Source organism: Nycticebus coucang, chromosome 2 (assembly GCF_027406575.1).
Source record: "Nycticebus coucang isolate mNycCou1 chromosome 2, mNycCou1.pri, whole genome shotgun sequence".
Classification (NCBI taxonomy): domain Eukaryota; kingdom Metazoa; phylum Chordata; class Mammalia; order Primates; family Lorisidae; genus Nycticebus; species Nycticebus coucang.
This window is the reverse complement of record NC_069781.1, coordinates 145,442,008-145,459,715: the sequence shown is the minus strand read 5'-3', so window position 1 is coordinate 145,459,715 and position 17,708 is coordinate 145,442,008. Positions and strand designations below refer to the sequence as shown.

At 41.7% G+C, this 17,708-nt stretch overlaps 1 protein-coding gene and 1 non-coding gene across 4 annotated transcripts in view; both read left to right on the top strand.

Annotated features, from left to right (window-relative positions):
- Positions 1 to 17,708, top strand: part of C2H16orf87 (chromosome 2 C16orf87 homolog) — a 63,507-nt gene that overhangs the window by 24,016 nt on the left and 21,783 nt on the right. The window contains exons 2-3 of one of the 3 annotated variants that reach the window (XM_053582092.1): positions 1,502 to 1,599; positions 9,470 to 9,566. In XM_053582092.1, the coding sequence (XP_053438067.1) occupies positions 1,534 to 1,599; positions 9,470 to 9,566 (163 nt within the window). In that variant the 5' untranslated portion in view covers positions 1,502 to 1,533. Of the gene's footprint in view, positions 1 to 828; positions 1,600 to 9,469; positions 9,567 to 17,708 lie in introns of those variants that run through there. The other 2 variants (XM_053582093.1, XM_053582091.1) reach the window with 2 other exon arrangements.
- Positions 13,050 to 13,156, top strand: LOC128580018 (U6 spliceosomal RNA). The gene has a single exon (XR_008378381.1). It is a non-coding gene; the product is annotated as a U6 spliceosomal RNA (small nuclear RNA).

The following is a 17,708-nucleotide window of genomic DNA, read 5'->3' as shown; positions in this document are numbered from 1 at the left end:
CTACCAAGCCCTGCTAAATGTAACTACTAAGGGCCCCATGTGACTATATATACCCCTAGACAAAGCACCCCTATACCCCTGGGGGGTGCTTTTCTCTCCTGACTTGGGTTTCCTCTCTCTGCCAGGAGCTCTGTTGCTTCTGTATTCTTTCCTGTAAATAAATCCTGTCTTGCCACTGATCTGTGGTGGGCGGATTCATTCTTTGAATCACTTGAGACCAAGAACCTACTGAAGAGCCAAATTCCAGTATTATTTCCATAGGTCAGTTTCATTCTCAGGAAGAGCTGCAATGATAAGGTTGTATGCATACCTTAATTTACTCAAGCAATTTGCTGATGGGCATATAGGCTATTTCTGAAATTTTGCATGTTATCAGGCAGTGCTGCAAAGTCTTTGCACAAATAGATTTGAACACAGAAGGAAACTATAATTCCGAATTCCTCCAAGTGGAAATTCTTTGCCCTAGGGAAGGTCAAAGGCTAAGTGACTTCAAGGGTCAACTGATTTAATCTTACCCTCAACAGCTCCACTCTGCTGCATTGGAATGCTACCACATGTTCTTTGAGAGCAGGCACCTCGGAGTATTCACAGTTTGGCAGAACTGGCGCTCAAAATATTTGAGTCAACGAATTTTACATCCCACAGAGCAGATCCGGGGCTTGGAATGTAGCAGATTCGTCAAATAGCTATTATAATTCTTCAATAATTACCCTTGCTTATGCCATGCTTACATTATTGAAGTTTATTAAAACGGTGGTTCCTGCGCTAAGCCCCCCGCCACCCCCTTTTTTTTTTTTTTGAGACCTCATTACGTCGCCTTCGGTAGAGTGCTCTGGAGTTACAGCTCACAGCAACCTCAAACTCTTGGGTTTAAGCGATTCACATGCCTCAGCCTCCCAAGTAGCTGGGAGTACAGGCGCCCGCTACCAAGCCTGGCTATTTTTTGGTGGGAGTTGTCATTGTTGTTTGGCAGGCCCCGGCGGGGTTCAAACCCACAGACAGCTCCGGTGCATGTGGCTGATGCCCTAGTCGCTGAGCTAGGCCGCTTACTCTCCTCCCAGTTCACGAGGTTCACCATCAGCCCCGTGTGTGTTGGGGGGTGGAGGGCGTGAGCGACGCTGGGCCCGCCCCGCCTGCGCACTCGTTGGCCAAGCTCGACTCCGGTTAAAGCCGAGGCCTGCCGAAGTCACGCCCCACGTCCTTCTGGCCGGGAGGGGGCGGGACTATTGCCACGCCGGAAGGTCCAGGCTGTCCACTCTCCTGGGACTCGGGACAGCTCGAGGACCAGCCGGGTGTGCGGCTCAGGCTGGGTGGGAGCTCGTGCCGCGGTCCAGAGGAGCCGGCGCGGGAGGCCCCATCCCGCTGTCTCCGGAGCCCCGCCCCGCCCCGCCCCCTCGGCACGCAGGCCCCGCGCGAGCTCGCGTTTGCGCGCGCGTCCCCGGCGGAGCCTCAGTGCGGCCTGCGGGACGGGCGCGCGGCCGCCTGGCTGCTGAAGTCGGAGGGGAGGGGCCGCCGGCGGCGGCGACGAGGAGCATGTCCGCAACTCGAGCCAAGAAAGTGAAGATGGCCACCAAATCGTGCCCCGAGTGCGACCAACAGGTGGGCGTCGGGCTGAGCGCGCGGGGCTGCAGTTAGCTGCGGAGAGGCCGGCCCCGGAGCCGAGGGGCTGCAGCCGGCCGGTCTCCCCGGCGGCGCCCGGCCTGGGGTCTCGGGTTCTCGGGGCGCGCGGCGGCGAGCGAGCGGGCGTGAGGCGAGCGGACGCGGCGTCTGTGTGGACCGCCCGAGTCACCGCCCCGGCTCGGGTCGGCGGGGGACTGCTGGGGGGCTGCTGGGGGCGGGGCTCCGAGGGCAGCGGGCCGCTTTGTTCCGGACGGAGACGTGCGCGGCGCCCCCGAGCGTCTCCGCCGCGCCCTGCGCGGACGCCGAGGTGTAGCCCCGGGGCCGCCGTGTAATGACTTAGTTTCTGTGAGTGTAGTGACTTCTCCCCTGACCGTACTTACTACATTTTTGATGCTGTACAGTCGTGAACGCTGTCATCACATTGTTTTTAATGGGTCGTGACTGAATTAGGTCCCCTCCTGAGCTTTCCCTTCAGCCATTTCTCCCCACCCCTCGCGGTGTCCACTGTTGTAAATTTGGCTCGTCTACTTCCAGATCTTAACAAAATATATGTGTTTTTTAGTGCGTTTGAAACGATTATTTTCTACACTGAGTTCAAGGTGTAATAGTTGAAATTTAGAACATTTCATTTTAGTGTTTCCCACATGTAAATGTGTCGCCCTTACTAGAATAGCAGACGTTCTCCTAAGCCTGCAGTGTAACGGGTTAAAGCTCCTTCAATTAAAACCATTTGTAACCTCATTTATGCCGACATGCAGACCTGGGTGTGTTTTCAGTCCTTTTCCACTGAGTGAATTTTTTTTAAAATGACTACTTCTCTCCTCCCTCTTTCCTTTTTAAATCATGAGAAATTTGAAAGACTGGAGACTTTTAAAATAAGCTGATATTGGTGCATTCTATAAGGAGAAGTCTTGCAGATTAAATCTTGTAACAGAACATGCAGGCTTTATTCAGCATCGTTTATGGGCAATGTAAAAATGCTGATCAGAGAAAGATTGTGCAAGAATACAGAGTATTGAGCTATGCCAGTGTGCAGCAGACATGCAAAAACAATTCAGTCATCTTTTCCTATGTGTAGAGTTTCTTTCTTACACTAAACTAAATTTGTTGCATTTTGACAAAATTGGACGGGAGATTATTTCAATGTTTTTCACTTACTCCAGTTAATTGTGTAGAAGTATAAAGCTTACATGGTATGCGTTACACATTCCAGTTTCTGTAAGGGCTCAAATTATTGCAAACCTTGACCTTGTTTTAATTGGCCTAAAGCAACCTTTTGGGAAAAATAACCGCTTTTTAACATCCTAGTTAAAGAAGGCGCGAAGGATAATAAACTCGTAGGAATCTCTGAAAATTTTCAGCAAAACATACTCTGCATTTTACTTGCAAAAATCATATTATTTTTGCCCCCAACATATAAAATATATATTATTTTTCTTATAATATTGACTGTATCTTTGCTTTGACTATTATAAGAAAATGCCGTAGTTGTGGCGGATGCCTGTAGTCCCAGCTACTCGGGAGGCTGAGATAAGAGAATTGCCTAAGCCCAAGAGCTGGAGGTTGCTGTGAGCTGTGATGCCACGGCACTCTACCGAGGGTGATAAATTGAGACTCTGTCTCTACAAATAAAATAAAATAAAATAAAAATTATATATATATATATGAATGGAGAACATGATCATCACTCTTAGGAATTCCTATCCAAAATGCACAACTTGAATTTAATCATGAAGAAATACCCCAAAATCCCAAATTGAGAGACTTTTTACAAAATAACTGGTTTGTTACTTTTTTAAATGATAAAGTTTAAAAAGGAACAGTTCCATAGTAAAAAAGACTACAGAGAAGAGCAACTAAATTCAATGGTGCTCTTGAATTATATCCCATGTTTAGTAAGTACACCTGAAATTCCACTAAAATATTTATAAGTAAAGTTGTATTATGTCTTCACCCTACTATCAAATGTTTCAGAAAAATATATATTTACAGTAGAAAGGAAAGAAGGAGAAAACGATAAAGCCAACATGAGAATCTGGGTGAATGATGTACAGAAACTCTTCATACTATTTTTGTAACTTTTTAATAAATTTTATATTATTTTGAAATAATTTTTTTCTTAAAAAAAGGAAAAGCACTGAAAAAAAAAAAAAAAGAAAATGCCATAGACAAGGTAGCTTAAACAACAGAAATTCATTTTCAGTGCTTGGCACGGTGGCTCACACCTGTAATCCCAGCACACTGGGAGACCAAGGTAGGCAGATCATCTATGCTCACTAGTTCAAGACCAGCCTGAGCAAGAGTTGAGACTCCTTCTATAAAATAAATGCCAGGCTTTGTGGCAGGTGCCTGTAGACCCAGCTACTCGGGAGGCTGAGGCAAGAGGAGCACTTGAGCTCAAGAGTTGGAGGTTGGCTCAGCGCCCATAACTCAAGCGGCTAAGGCATCAGCCACATACACCAGAGCTGGTGGGTTTGAATCCAGCCTGGGCCTGCCAAACAACAATGACAACTACAACCAAAAAATAGCCGGGTGTTGTGGCAGGCGCCTGTAGTCCCAGCTACTTGGGAGGCGGAGGCAAGAGAATCACTTGAGCCCAGAAGTTGGAGGTTGCTGTGAGCTGTGATGCCACAGCGCTCTACCCAGGGTGACAGCTTGCAGCTCTGTCTCAAAAACAAACAAAAAAACCCGAAAACAACAAAAAAAAGAGTTGGAGGTTGCTGTGAGCTATGATGCCACACACTCTAGCAGAGGCGACAAAGCGAGACCCTGTCTCAAAAAAAAATCTTTTGTCCTTATTCTAAATACTTCAAGAAAATATAATGTACCTGAGGACTAATTAAAACTTATGTTTATTTTTATTTATTTATTTATTTATTTTGAGACAGAGTCTCAAGCTGTCACCCTGGGTAGAGTGCTATGGCAGCAGAGCTCACAGCAACCTCAAATGCTTGGGCGTAAGCGAGCATCTCTTGCCTCAGCCTCCCAAGTAGCTGGGACTATAGGCACCTGCCACAATGCCTATTTTTTTTGTTGTTGTTGTTGCAGTTGTCATTGTTATTTCAGCTGGTCTGGGCTGGGTGCGAACCCGCCAGTCTCAGTGTATGTGGCCTGCGCCCTACCCACTGAGCTATGGGTGCCACCTTATGTTTATTCTTTTTTTTTTTTTTTTTTTTGTGATACAGAGCCTCAAACTGTCTCCCTGGATAGAGTGCTGTAGCATCATAGCTCACAGTAACCTCCAACAACTGGGCTTAAGCGATTCTCTTGTCTCAGGCTCCCCAGTAGCTGGGACTGCAGGTGCCCGCCACAATGCCCAGCTATTTTTTGGTTGCAGCCATCGTTGTTTGGCGGGCCCGGGCTGGATTCAAACCAGCCAGCTCTGGTGTATGTGGCTGGTGCCTTAGCCGCTTGAGCTATAGGCAGCGAGCCAGTTTATTATTAAGAGTGATGTCTTTTAGTAAAAGTTACTGAGTGGAAGACAACAATAGGTTAATTTTAGCTTTCTGGTTATTTAAAAGTACAAGCTTCTTAGCCCGGCGTTGTGGCGGGCGCCTGTAGTCCCAGCTGCTCTGGAGGCTGAGGCAAGAGAATTGCATAAGCCCAAGAGTTAGAGGTTGCTGTGAGCTGTGTGACCCCACGGCACTCTACCCGAGGGCGGTACAGTGAGACTCTGTCTCTACAAAAACAAACAAACAAAAAAAACCCCAGAAAATAACTGTAATTCAGAAAGCCATTTTCTAAATATTGGAATGCTGCTATGATTCTAAATTGGCTAAAAAACATTAAATTAGAATTTAGATATTATTTATAAACATGAATGTAAAATCCTTAACATTTGATTTCCCCAGTTGACTAGATGGGATGTGTGTGTCTGTGTGTATGTAAATTTAGAAAATAGGTAACAGATTAGTGAACAAGAAAGAGCTGGGAGATTTTCACATGCTTTTATAACACCTTTTTAGGCCCCTACTGAAAATATAATTCTAAAACATTCTAAACCTCAGTGCTTTTCATTTTAAGAGATTTCACATCCACTAATTACTCAAAATTACTGAGCCATTTTGTGTGCAGTAGTATTTAAGATTATTGTCAGTTTTCTGGTATCTTTTGTGTGTATTTCTGGTTTTGTCTTCGTTTTTAAAAAATAGAACAGCTTTTTTTTTTTCACTTTTAGGTACTTTATGTGCAAACATGTTTGCTATAGGTAACTTTCGTTCTCTTAAAAAATGAGTTCTCTGGAATGCAGTTATTTTTAGAGCTTTTTTTTTGTAGAGACAGAGTCTGACTTTATGGCCCTCGGTAGAGTGCCGTGGCATCACACAGCTCACAGCAACCTTCCAACTCCTGGGCTTAAGCGATTCTCTTGCCTCAGCCTCCCGAGTAGCTGGGACCACAGGCGCCCGCCACAACGCCCGGCTATTTTTTGGTTGCAGTTTGGCCGGGGCCGGGTTTGAACCTGCCACCCTCGGTATATGGGGCCGGCGCCTTACCGACTGAGCCATAGGTGCCGCCCTATTTTTAGAGCTTTTTAAAAATCAGTCAAGCAGGGCGGTGCCTCTAGGTCAGTGGGTATGGTGCCAGCCACGTACAATGAGGGTGGCGGGTTCGAACTTGGCCTGGGCCAGTTAAAACAACGATGACAACTGCAACAACAACAACAAAACTAGCTGGGTGTTGTGGTGGGCACCTGTGGTCCCAGCTGCTTGGGAGGCTGAGACAAGAGAATTGCTTAAGCCCAAGAATTTAAAGTTGCTGTGAGCTGTGATGCTACGGCACTCTACCCAGGGAGGCAAAGTGAAACTTTGTCGGGGCGGCGCCTGTGGCTCAAAGGAGTAGTGTGCCTGCTCCAAATCTTGGAGGTGGTGGGTTCAAGCCCAGCCCCAGGCAAAAAAAAAAAAAAGTGAAACTTTGTCTCAAAAAAAAATCAGTCAAGCAATATAAATACAGGACCAGGATTTTTTTTTTTTGACACTTTTTTTAACCTGTTTTATATGTGAAACATGCAAATAACTGTTCAAGGAATGAAATGGTACACAATAAATCATCAGTAAACATTACTTTGAATATTTTCTTTCCATTTAAAAATCTTGAAAGTGTAGCATTAGAATTTTTATTACTACTGTTTTTAGTATTATAAACTGAAATTTGAAGAAAGTTTAGAGTATTTGTTTAAAATCTGAGTTGTTCTGTAATTGAGATGAATATTACTGGGATTGTCCAACATATTTCCTAATTCTTTTTACAGTATCTGGGTTGTGATGGTAGTTGGTTGGCTTTATTTATTTATTTATTTTTTTAGGGAAGGGGTTGAGGGAAAGGGACTTTTCATTTTAAATAGAACTTAAGAATGAATTACCTCATGCACATGAAAGTTTCTTAAGCATAGAACACTTCTTTAGGGACAAAAATTAATCTGTAAACTAAATTAGTCAGTGTTTGTATATTTTGGGTTCAAAAGCCAAATGTACATTTCTCATCTAAGAACAGCATCCTATTAATTCGAGGTATGGGTTGATAAGATTTTTTGTGTGTAAGAGGGAGACCTTAATTCAAATTTATTCAGTCCAGTAGCTGGACGAAAACACTTTCAATTTGCAAAGAAGCTGTTGACTAAGAACATCATGCTTCTGTTTATTTTGGAGAGCATTTATTTAAAATAATTTACATTAGTGTGGATACCCTTAATGATATGTTTAGCTATAAAGGAAATGAGTCAGTGCCTTTGAGTTTGATTTCTATGAAGATACAAAATTTTTTTAAATGACTTCTTCTGTGGGCAGGTTTTTACTATTAAAAAAATGTAGCATTACATTTTCCATCATGATTTGAAGGGATTTCATCAGCAAGCTGTTAGATATACTTGGAATTTGATTATTTTTTATAGGATTTATGGTTATTTCTCCTACATACAAAGGAGATTCTTTGTCCAGTGTGTGTGTTTTTTTTTAGAGACAAGAGGCTCACTTTATCACCCACGGTAGAGTGCTGTAGTGTCACAGCTCACAGCAACCTCCAGCTCTAGGGCTTAGGTGATTCTCTTGCCTCAGCCTCCTGAGTAGCTGGGACTACAGGCGCCGCCACAACGCCCTGCTATTTTTTTGTTGCAGTTTGGCTGGGGCCAGGTTTGAACCTGCCACCCTCGGTATATGGGGCTGGTGCTGTACTAAGTGAGCTACAGTGTTTTTATGCAAAGAAAGAGTTGACTTCTGTCACAATTCCATTTTAGCTTAATTAGATCAAGTATGCATATTCTAGAATATGGTGTGTTCTGTACATACATGAATAAAAAGTTTTATAATTATAATTAAACTTTTACATAAGCAGAACTGCTATTATTTTGTGAGTACTTTTTGAGATTAATTTCAGATTTTGAGTGACTATGTCTTCATTGTAAGGGTCATTCATATTAGTGAAATGATTATGAATGGAAATCTAAAAATTTTTTTTTTTTTTTTTTTTTTAAGACAGCGTCTCACAATGTCACCCTTGGTTAGAGTGCATGGCATCACAGCTCATAGCAACCTCAAACTCTTAGGCTTAAGTGATTGTCTTGCCTCAGCCTCCCAAGTAGCTGGGACTACAGGTGCCCACTACAACGTCTGGCTATTTTTTTGTTGTAGTTGTTGTTGTTTGACAGGCCTGCGCCGGGTTTGATCCCACCAGCCCTGCTGTATGTGGCTGGCGCCCTAGCCTCTGAGCTACAGGCGTTGAGCCCAATGATTTTTTTAAATAATGTTTAACTTAAGAAATATTTATAGGGATTGGGCATGGGGGGCTATGCCTGTAATCCTAGCACTCTGGGAGGCTGAGGATGGTGGATTGCTTGAGCTCAGGAGTTCCAGACCAGCTGGAGAAAGAGCAAGATCATGTCTTTATTTAAAAAAAAAAAAAAGACAGAAAGAAAAAGAAAAACGAGCCAGCTGTGGTGGTGAGTGCCTATAGTCCCAGCTACTTGGGAGGCTGAGACAAGAGGATTGCTCAAGCCCAAGAGTTTGAGGTTGCTGTGAGCTGTGACACCATAGCACCTCTACCCAGGGCAACAGACTGAAACTCTGTCTCAAAAAAAAAAAAAACCCACAAGCATTAATGGGCTTTAAATATAGAAGGGAAATGTGTATATTTTGCAGGTTTGGAAATAGAAGTCTGAGGAGCTTAAATATTCCTGAAGCTCAGACTGTGTAATCTCAGATTTCAACTCCTACTTTTTGCTACATTCTCTTTTGTTTACTTCACTATACTTTGCCCCTCAAACTTGTTGCAAACTATTCTTTTTTGTCATTGGTACTCGGCATCTTCTCCACTCAATGTTGGAACCTCCAGCTACTGTCATTTCTTCCCACTTTATCACCAGTCGTCAGCTTGGGCCTTAGTGTTATTTTTTCTGTCTTTGAAAAGTCTGACATGTCTACCTTTTCTCCATTTCCATGCTCTTATTCCAGTGGTCTCTCGTAATCTTACACTTGGGATTACTTTAACGACTTCCTAACCACTCTCTTTTCCATTTGTTCTATACCATAAACTGCTATCAAACTAACATGTTAGAAAGTGCTACCTTTTCCTCCACATACTTCCTCTTGTTCTGACCCTATTCTGGTTTTCTATTAGTCATTAGCATGTATTTAATATCCACTTACCACTTTTGGTATTGGTATGGCCTGGTATTCAAGGTGCAGTAGGAAAATGTGAATATATGACATGATACCCATTCCAATTTAATGTAAGGAGTCGGTTTTGAGTAAATCTGTGATTCCTACTTATGGTAATTTATCGTTTGAGGAGACTACTTAACCACTAAGGAATTTAACAATAGAAAAATTATAATATATATTTTCTCTTTCTTCTACAGGTTCCTGTTGCATGTAAATCATGTCCCTGTGGTTACATATTTATTAGCAGAAAACTTTTAAATGCAAAACACTCAGAGAAGTTACCACCTTCTACAGGTAATTGTAAGAGTTTAAGACATTTTTATGTTTTGATGTAGAAATGTAAAGTAAATTTTTGTAAATTAAAATAAAATTTTTTTTGCAGCCGCAGCCCTTGTTTTATTTTGTGCTAAATTACAAATTTTTTAAAAATAGCTTAATTAGGCTCAGCGCTTGTAGCACAGTGGTTACGGTGCCACCCACATACACCGAGGGTGGTGGATTCAAACCCAGCCCGGGCCAGCTAAACAACAATGACAACTGCAACAAAAAATAGCTGGGCATTGTGACGGGCACTTGTAGTCCCAGCTACTTGGGAGGCTGGGGCAAGAGAATCCCTTAAGCCCAGGAGTTTGAGATTGCTGTGAGCTATGACGCCATGGCATTCTACCAAGGGCAACCTGGTGAGACTCTGTCTCAAAAAAAAAGAAAAAGTAATTTTGTTTGAAGTTGCTTTCCCATTGATATAGACGAAATGGATTTAATAGATGTATTTATTAAAAGATAAAATTTTGTTACTTATTGATTGATAAAATTAGAAACTTCATACAGTGGTGATCTCAAAATAACAGTTGGTTGATTACAAAAGCATAGGGAGCACCTGCTATATGCCAGGCACTGTTCTGAGCCTTGAGTATAAAGCAGTGAATCTGCTGCCAAGGCATGGTTTGCTGTTGTGGAACTGACATTCTTGTGGGCAGGAGATAGACAATGAACAAATAAACAGGGACAATATCACCTTGTGAAAAATGCCTTATAATAAGTTAGCATGGGGTGCTGCCCTCACAGGGAGGCAGATTTTGATTAGGTTTTTAGAGACAGTCTCCTTCAGGAGATGACATTTAAATTGAGCCTCAATAGGAATAAAGGATAAGATCAAGGAGAAGAGCGTTCCTGATAGATGGAAATAGCAAATGGAAAAGTTTTGAGCTGGACATTCTATATTAATACAGGATGGTGGCTTAATGCCCACAGTGGTTAGGGCATCAGGCACCTACAAGGGAGGGTGAGGCAAGAGAATTTGCTTGAGCCCAAGAGTTTGAAGTTGCTGTGAGCTGTGATGCCACGGCACTCTACCCAGAGTCGTAGGATGACATAGTGAGACTCTGTCTCCAAAAAAAAATTAAAAAATTAATACAGGATGGCGATTGCACATAAACTTTATGGCCATCTTATATATAGTAGAACCTCCATAGTTGACCACCTCCTTCAGTTGACCTAATTTTCATAGACTGGACGTGCACCACATTTACATATCAGTATAGCAGGATGTATGTTGACCACCTTCATATGTTGAACCAGTTTACAGTCCCTTGGATGGTCAGCTTACAGAGGTTCTACTGTATTCTAGCAACAAAGAGACCACTGTGATTGCAGTATAGACAGCAAGAGCAGGAAAGTGAAGGATGAGTTCAGAGGGATAAGCAGGCACAGATGACAGAGGGCTTTGTAAACAAGAATAAGAAGTTTAGACTTTATTTGTAAAATGTGGGGAGAAAAATGTCTCTCAGTTGGTATGGAATGAGGGGAAGATGACATGCTCTTATCTGCATTGTATTGCTAGAAAGATCATTATGGCTGCTGTGTACAGAATAGTCAGTAGGGGTACAAAGGTGTAAGTGGGCTGTTGGAGGTTAAATGAGGATGCTGGGTTAGACAAGGAGTGGTGATAGCAGATGATTCAAAAAGTATTTTTATTTATGTCTGAGAGGTCTGTTTATTTTAGGTCTATGTAGAAGTGGTAAGAAAGTTGTTTAATTCAGTTTCTGTCTCTGTTGCAGTTTGCTCCATTTTATTTTATTTTATTTATTATTTTTTTATTTTATTTATTATTATTTTTTTATTTTATTTTATTTATTATTATTTTTTTGAGAGAGTCTCCCTATGTCACCCTCGGTAGAGTACCATGGTGTCATAGCTCACTGCATCCTCAAACTCTTGGGCTCAAGTGATTCTCTTGCCTCGGCCTCCCAAGTATCAGGGACTACAGGGGCCCACCACTACTCCTGGCTAGTTTTTCTCTTTTTAGTAGCAATGAGGTGTTGCTTGGGCTGGTCTCAAACTCCTGAGCTCAATCAGTCCTCTCGCCTACACCTCCTAGAGTGCTGGGATTACAGTTATGAGCCACTGCCCCCGGCAATTTATTGGTTATTAATGGCTGTTACTTTATTGACTACAGAGCATCCATCCAGGGAGCTTGTTAAAAATGGATTCTGGGCCCGGTGCAGTGGCTCACGCCTGTAATCCTAGCACTCTGGGAGGCCAAGGTGGGAGGACCTGCTTGAGGTCAGAAGTTTGAGACCACCCTAGCAATAGTGAGACCCCCATCTCTCCAAATGAAGAAAAATGAACCAGGCATGTTGGTGTCAGGAGGTTGAAACAGGAGGATTGCTTATGCCTGGGAGTTTGAGGTTGCAGTGAGCTATGATATTGCACTGCACTGTAGTCAGAGTAAGACAGCAAGACCCTGTCTCAAAGCAAAAAAAAAAAAAAAAAAAGATTCCTGGATCCTGAATCTTATTCTGAGAATTTGATTTAGTTTATGGGAACCCTATTTTGGGTGGCATGTTAGCTCTGTGCTGAGTCTCTAAAAATGAATAAGATGTGGTCTCTGCTCTTAGTGGGATGATACATTTGTTTGTTTATTCAGCAAGTGGGTTTTTTTTTTTTTTTTTTTTTGGCACACAGTCTCACTCTGTTGTCCTGGGTAGAGTGTTGTGGCATCACAGCTCACAGCAACCTCCAACTCCTGGGCTTAGGCAGTTTTCTTGCCTCAGTCTCCCGATTAGTTGGGACTACACACGCCTGCCACAATGCCCAGCTATTTTTTGTTGCAGTTGTCATTGTTGGTTAGCTGGCCTGGGCCCAGTTCGAACCCGCCAACTTTGGTATATGTGCCTGGCACCATAACCACTGTGCTGCGGGTGCAGAGCCTATTCAGCAAGTGTTTTTGAGCTTCTATTATGTACCAGTGATTCAGATAGGAAACCCAGGTAACAAGTCAGAACCAGATGAACCAAAGGGAAGAATTTAGAATGATATCCAAGTTCTCTGACTTGGATTACTGGTTAGAAAGGGAAAATATGTAGTAAAATGGGCTTTAAGGAAAAAATGAAGAATTTAATTTTGGATATAATTGTGAAACATGATCCATAAAAGTTGGACATACAGTCTGAAGCTCAGGGAATAGCCTCAGTTGCAGATAAAACCTTTGAGCCGGGTGGCGCCTGTAACTCAGTGTGTAGGGCACTGGCCACACACATACACTGAGGGTGGCAGGTTTGAACCTGGCCCGGGCCAGCTAAAAGAACAACAATGACAACTGCAACAACAACAACAACAAAATAGCTGGGTATTGTGGCTGGCGCCTGTACTCCCAGCTACTTGGGAGACTGAGGCAAGAGAATCACTTAAGCTCAAGAGTTTGAGGTTGCTGTGAGTTGTGATGCCGTAGCACTCTACACAGGACGACAGCTTGAGATTGTCTCGAAAAAAAAAAAAGTGCTTGCTTGAGCAGCACATATACTAAAATTGGAACGTTACGGGGAAGATTAGCATGGCCCCTGCGCAAGGATGACACGCAAATTTGTGAAGTGTTCCGTATTTTTGTAAAGTATCTCAAGAATGGAGGAAAAACTATCCAATGTACTCAGTACTATTATGAAACCAATATATAATCACCCACACTTTCATATGAAAGATAAAACACAACTATAGTCCAGGATAGAGGAGGGGGAGGGGAGGGGAAAGGTTGGGTGGAGGGAGCATAATTGGTGAGACCTCACTTATGGTGCATATTGCAAGGGTGCATGTCACATCTATTATGAGTAGAGTATAAATGTCTTGACACAATAATTAAGCAAGTGAAGTGAAGACTATGTTATCCAGTTTGATGTAAGCATTCCAAATTTTATATAAAATCAGCACATTGTACCCCATAAATGCATTAATGTACACAGTTATGATTTAATAAAAAAATTAAGAGAAAAAAATAAACTTTTGAGCCATCAGTGAAGAGATTATAATTGACATCATGGAAAATTAACGAGCTTGTGCTAGAAAGTTTGTGGGGACAGAAGAAGAAGGACTATGTTAAATCTTACAGGTGGGTAAGGTCTTCCAAGAAGTATCAACTGTAGGAGAAAAACGAACAGAGAATGGTGTAATGTAAGTCTTGGTAATAAGTGAGTTTTAAGCAGTAAGTCATTATTATTTTGCATTTGAAATTTCCTGAGGTTCTCTTGTTTAATAAGCATGGCCTTTTGACCTTGAAGTGAAGGTAGAAGATTGAAGCCTACAAATCGTATGAGGAGAGGGAAGAGCAAAAGAAACAGAAAGGAGGGAGAAACTTCAGGAATAGGCTGTGCTGTAGAAGTCATGGGAGGAAAAGATTTTAAAGAGAGGGTTAAAGTTATTTTAAGGATCAGAAAACAGTTTGGTAGAGGGCAGACATGGGGGCAGAAGACCGGGCTTTGGAGTCAAGTTCTGTCACTTTCCAGGAAAACTAATTAATGTCCACAAATAGCTGCTGTTGCTTATTTATAGGATAGATTTATAGTACTTGCATTAGAGTCTTGAATTGCAGAAGTACATATGAAAACGTCTTAACACTTGGAAAGCTTGGTTCGTCATAGGTACGAGTAAATACTCATTTTTACAATGAAATTTCTTAGAAGTGCAAAGTAAGATTCTGCCTCAAAAAAAAATTAAAAAAGAAAAAGAAAAGAACTGTTTTGTTATTAAAACCCCACGAAATGGGTCAGCGCCTATGGCTCATGTGGCTAAGGCGCCAGCCACATACACCTGAGCTAGCGTGTTTGAATCCAGACCGGGCCTGCCAAACAACAATGATGGCTGCAACCAAAAAATAGCCGTGTGTTGTGGCGGGCGTCTGTTCCCAGCTTCTTGGGAGGCGGAGGCAGGAGACTTGCTTGAGCCCAGGAGTTGGAGGTTGCTATGAGCTGTGATGCCCCGGCACTCTACCCAGGGTGACCACTTGAGGCTCTGTCTCAAAAAAAAAAAAAAAAAAGATCCATGAGATGATTTTCACAGATAATACTAGTTATTAAATACATAAATACTTGGATGGATAACTACATGAGTATAACAAGCGTGGAGTCAAGGAAGGCTTTTGTTTGCATAATTAAACAAAAGTCATCATTAAAGCTCACAGTGTACTAATTTTAAAACTAAAATCAAAGCTATAAAGTGAATTTTAGTGGGGTGAAATTTATTTTTAATTATTATTGTTTTTATACGCATTCATTTTATGACATGCAGGAAGAAAGGAATTGTTAGGTTAAATGTATTTATCTAGGTATGAATTGGTATATACTAATCATCTTTATATTCTCATAACATACCTAGAAATAAGGAGGTAGTAGACTATATAGAACTCAGTTGAGCAGGTAAAATGTAGAAATAGGTAGTTAATTTTTGTGAGAGCAAGAGATATAAAGCTTTGTTGATGAACCTCCAGGCAATTAATTTTTTTTTATTTTTTTATTTTTTTGTGACAGAGTCTCACTGTGTTGCTCTTGGTAGAGTGCCATGGCGTCACAGCTCACAACAACCTGAAACTTCTGGGTTTAAGCAATTCTCTTGTCTCAGCCTCCCAAGTAGCTGGGACTACAGGCACCTGCCACAATGCCCGGCTAGTTTTAGAGAAGAGGTTTCACTTTAGCTCAGGCAATCTATCTGCCTTGGCCTTCCAAGTGCTGGGATTACAGGCGTGAACCACTGCACCTGGCCCAACAATTAATTATTTTTGATACCTTTCCAAATGAGTTAGGTGTGTATTTCTTTTATCTTTTTTTGGTACAAATTGGAGACAAGTTTTTTTAAAATCAACTTTCTTGCTCATTGGGGATTTCATTTTAAAATTGAATAACTGAGAGTTTAAAAATTAGCTTTGAAAATTAGGCTTCAAGTTGTCAATTTGAAGAAATCTCTTTGAAGGAGGGATTACAGAAAATACAGTAATTCTTAAAATTTAGAGTATCTGTAATGTGCCAAACCTTGAACACTACAGTCGTTATCTAGTCAAATATTTGGTCAATCATCAAATACTGAGAAAAGCACTAATTAACTTAGTTTTTTCCAAATCTTTAAATTTGGTTTTCTAGATGAATGGTTTCAAGTAGTTAGTGACATCAGAGTTGCCAGTTCACATTTAATAACCATGGCTATCTCTTTTCTTTTTTAAATTTTAATTATAAAAAGTATGGAATAAAATGTAAACTGAAATTCTTTTTTTCTTTTTTTTTTTTTGGAGACAGGGTCTCTCCATGTTGCCCTCGGTAGAGTGCTATGCTGTCACAGCTCACAGCAACCTCAAACTCTTGGGCTTAAACGATTCTCTTGCTTCAGCCTCCCAAGTAGCTGGGACTACAGGTGGCTGCCATAACGCCTGGCTATTTTGTTGTTGTTGTTGTTGTTGTAGTTGTAGTTGTTTGGCAGGCCTGGGCTGAATTTAAACCTGCCAGACCCGGTGCATGTGGCAGGCGCCCTGGCCACTGAGCTATAGGAGCTGAGCCATTAGTAAACTGAAATTCTAAATGAGATACTAGTTCATAAAAAAGCTTTCTCTAAAGCTAGGAAAAATCAATTTTAGATAGTAGGAAATTGGAATTGCTTATTAACATTTTAACTGTAGGGCAGCCCCTGTGGCTCAGTCGTAAGGCGCCGGCCCCATATACCGAGGGCGGTGGGTTCAAACCCGGCCCTGGCCAAACTGCAACCAAAAAAATAGCCGGGCGTTGTGGCGGGCGCCTGCAGTCCCAGCTACTCGGGAGGCTGAGGCAAGAGAATCGCTTAAGCCCGGGAGTTGGAGGTTGCTGTGAGCTGTGTGAGGCCATGGCACTCTACCGAGGGCCATAAAGTGAGACTCTGTCTCTACAAAAAAAAAAAAAAAAAATTTTAACTGTATATTTCTTAGTGGGTTTAAGCTTTAAGTGTGGTCAAATAAATAAACAACCTTCCTGTTTATAAAGGGAAACAGTTAAACCAAACTTAATTTTCAAATTAATTTCCAAAATAGGAAGCAAAGGCTGATGAGCAAAGAAGTTATCAATGAAAACTTCACTAAAAGTTAAGGGGGAAAAGTGGAGAAATGATTATCAACTGTACCTTTTATAAACCAAAAGTGATTGAATATTAATTCAGTCGTTAAGTAGTCCTCAACACTGAATATGTGACAGAGCAAGTTTGGTTTTGTTATTTCAGAATGCATTGTTCCTTGTATGCTAATAGCGTGAAAGTGCTCTACATTTATACATGGAATGTGGCTGTGACATAGTGTTTCTTTTGCATTTCAATGGAAAAAATACCTTTACCTCATGTGGCTCAAAGGAATAGGGCCCCGGCCCCCTTGGAGGTGGCAGGTTCAAACCCAGCCCCGGCCAAAAACTGCAAAAAAAAAAAATACCTTTACCTCTGAGTCTGTACTTAAGGTTCTTAATAATACAGTTTATGTAATGATACCTATATTCATCTTCAAGGCATTTTTCACAGAGTCATCTGACTTCTGATTAAGACTATTTGTAGGTCTACTGCATAGCTGTCATATGAGGAATTTCTTTCCATTGTATTTCCAGGATAATCCCCATCTTATATACTATGTCTGTGTTCTTTTTAACCCAATGTGTTTTTATTTTGGGAACAACTTTCCCAGAAATTGTTTCATGCCTAGAAAAAAGTTTTTAGTAGAGACACCGTGCTGCTCCTTTGCTTGTCTTCTGTGTGGACGATGTCTTTAATTTGCATTCAGACTTTAATGTTGTTCCCATTCTTTGAGGCACTCAGTGGGTCTTTTCCATCTGAATGCTCAAATCTTCAAGTGGGGCAGTTTTTATCCATTAGTCCTTTATCCCCATTCTCTTATTTTTGTTTTGGCATGCTTATTGGATATGTCAGAATTGCGTTCCACAGAACGCAATACAATAGTTTCCTCCAGAAACTAACATTGTATTGGACAAATGGTTGGTTTTCCTTTCCAGTGAAGCAGAGATGGGCCGTGTATGACTAGTGGCTCAGTGATGTCATCAAGGACATCGTCTTTTTCTTCCATCCTAAGAAGATGTGGCTTTCATTCTCATGGTTACATGGGGTAGCTGTGGCACCTCTAGGCATCTCATAAGTGTTGCAAGAAGGAAGAAGAGG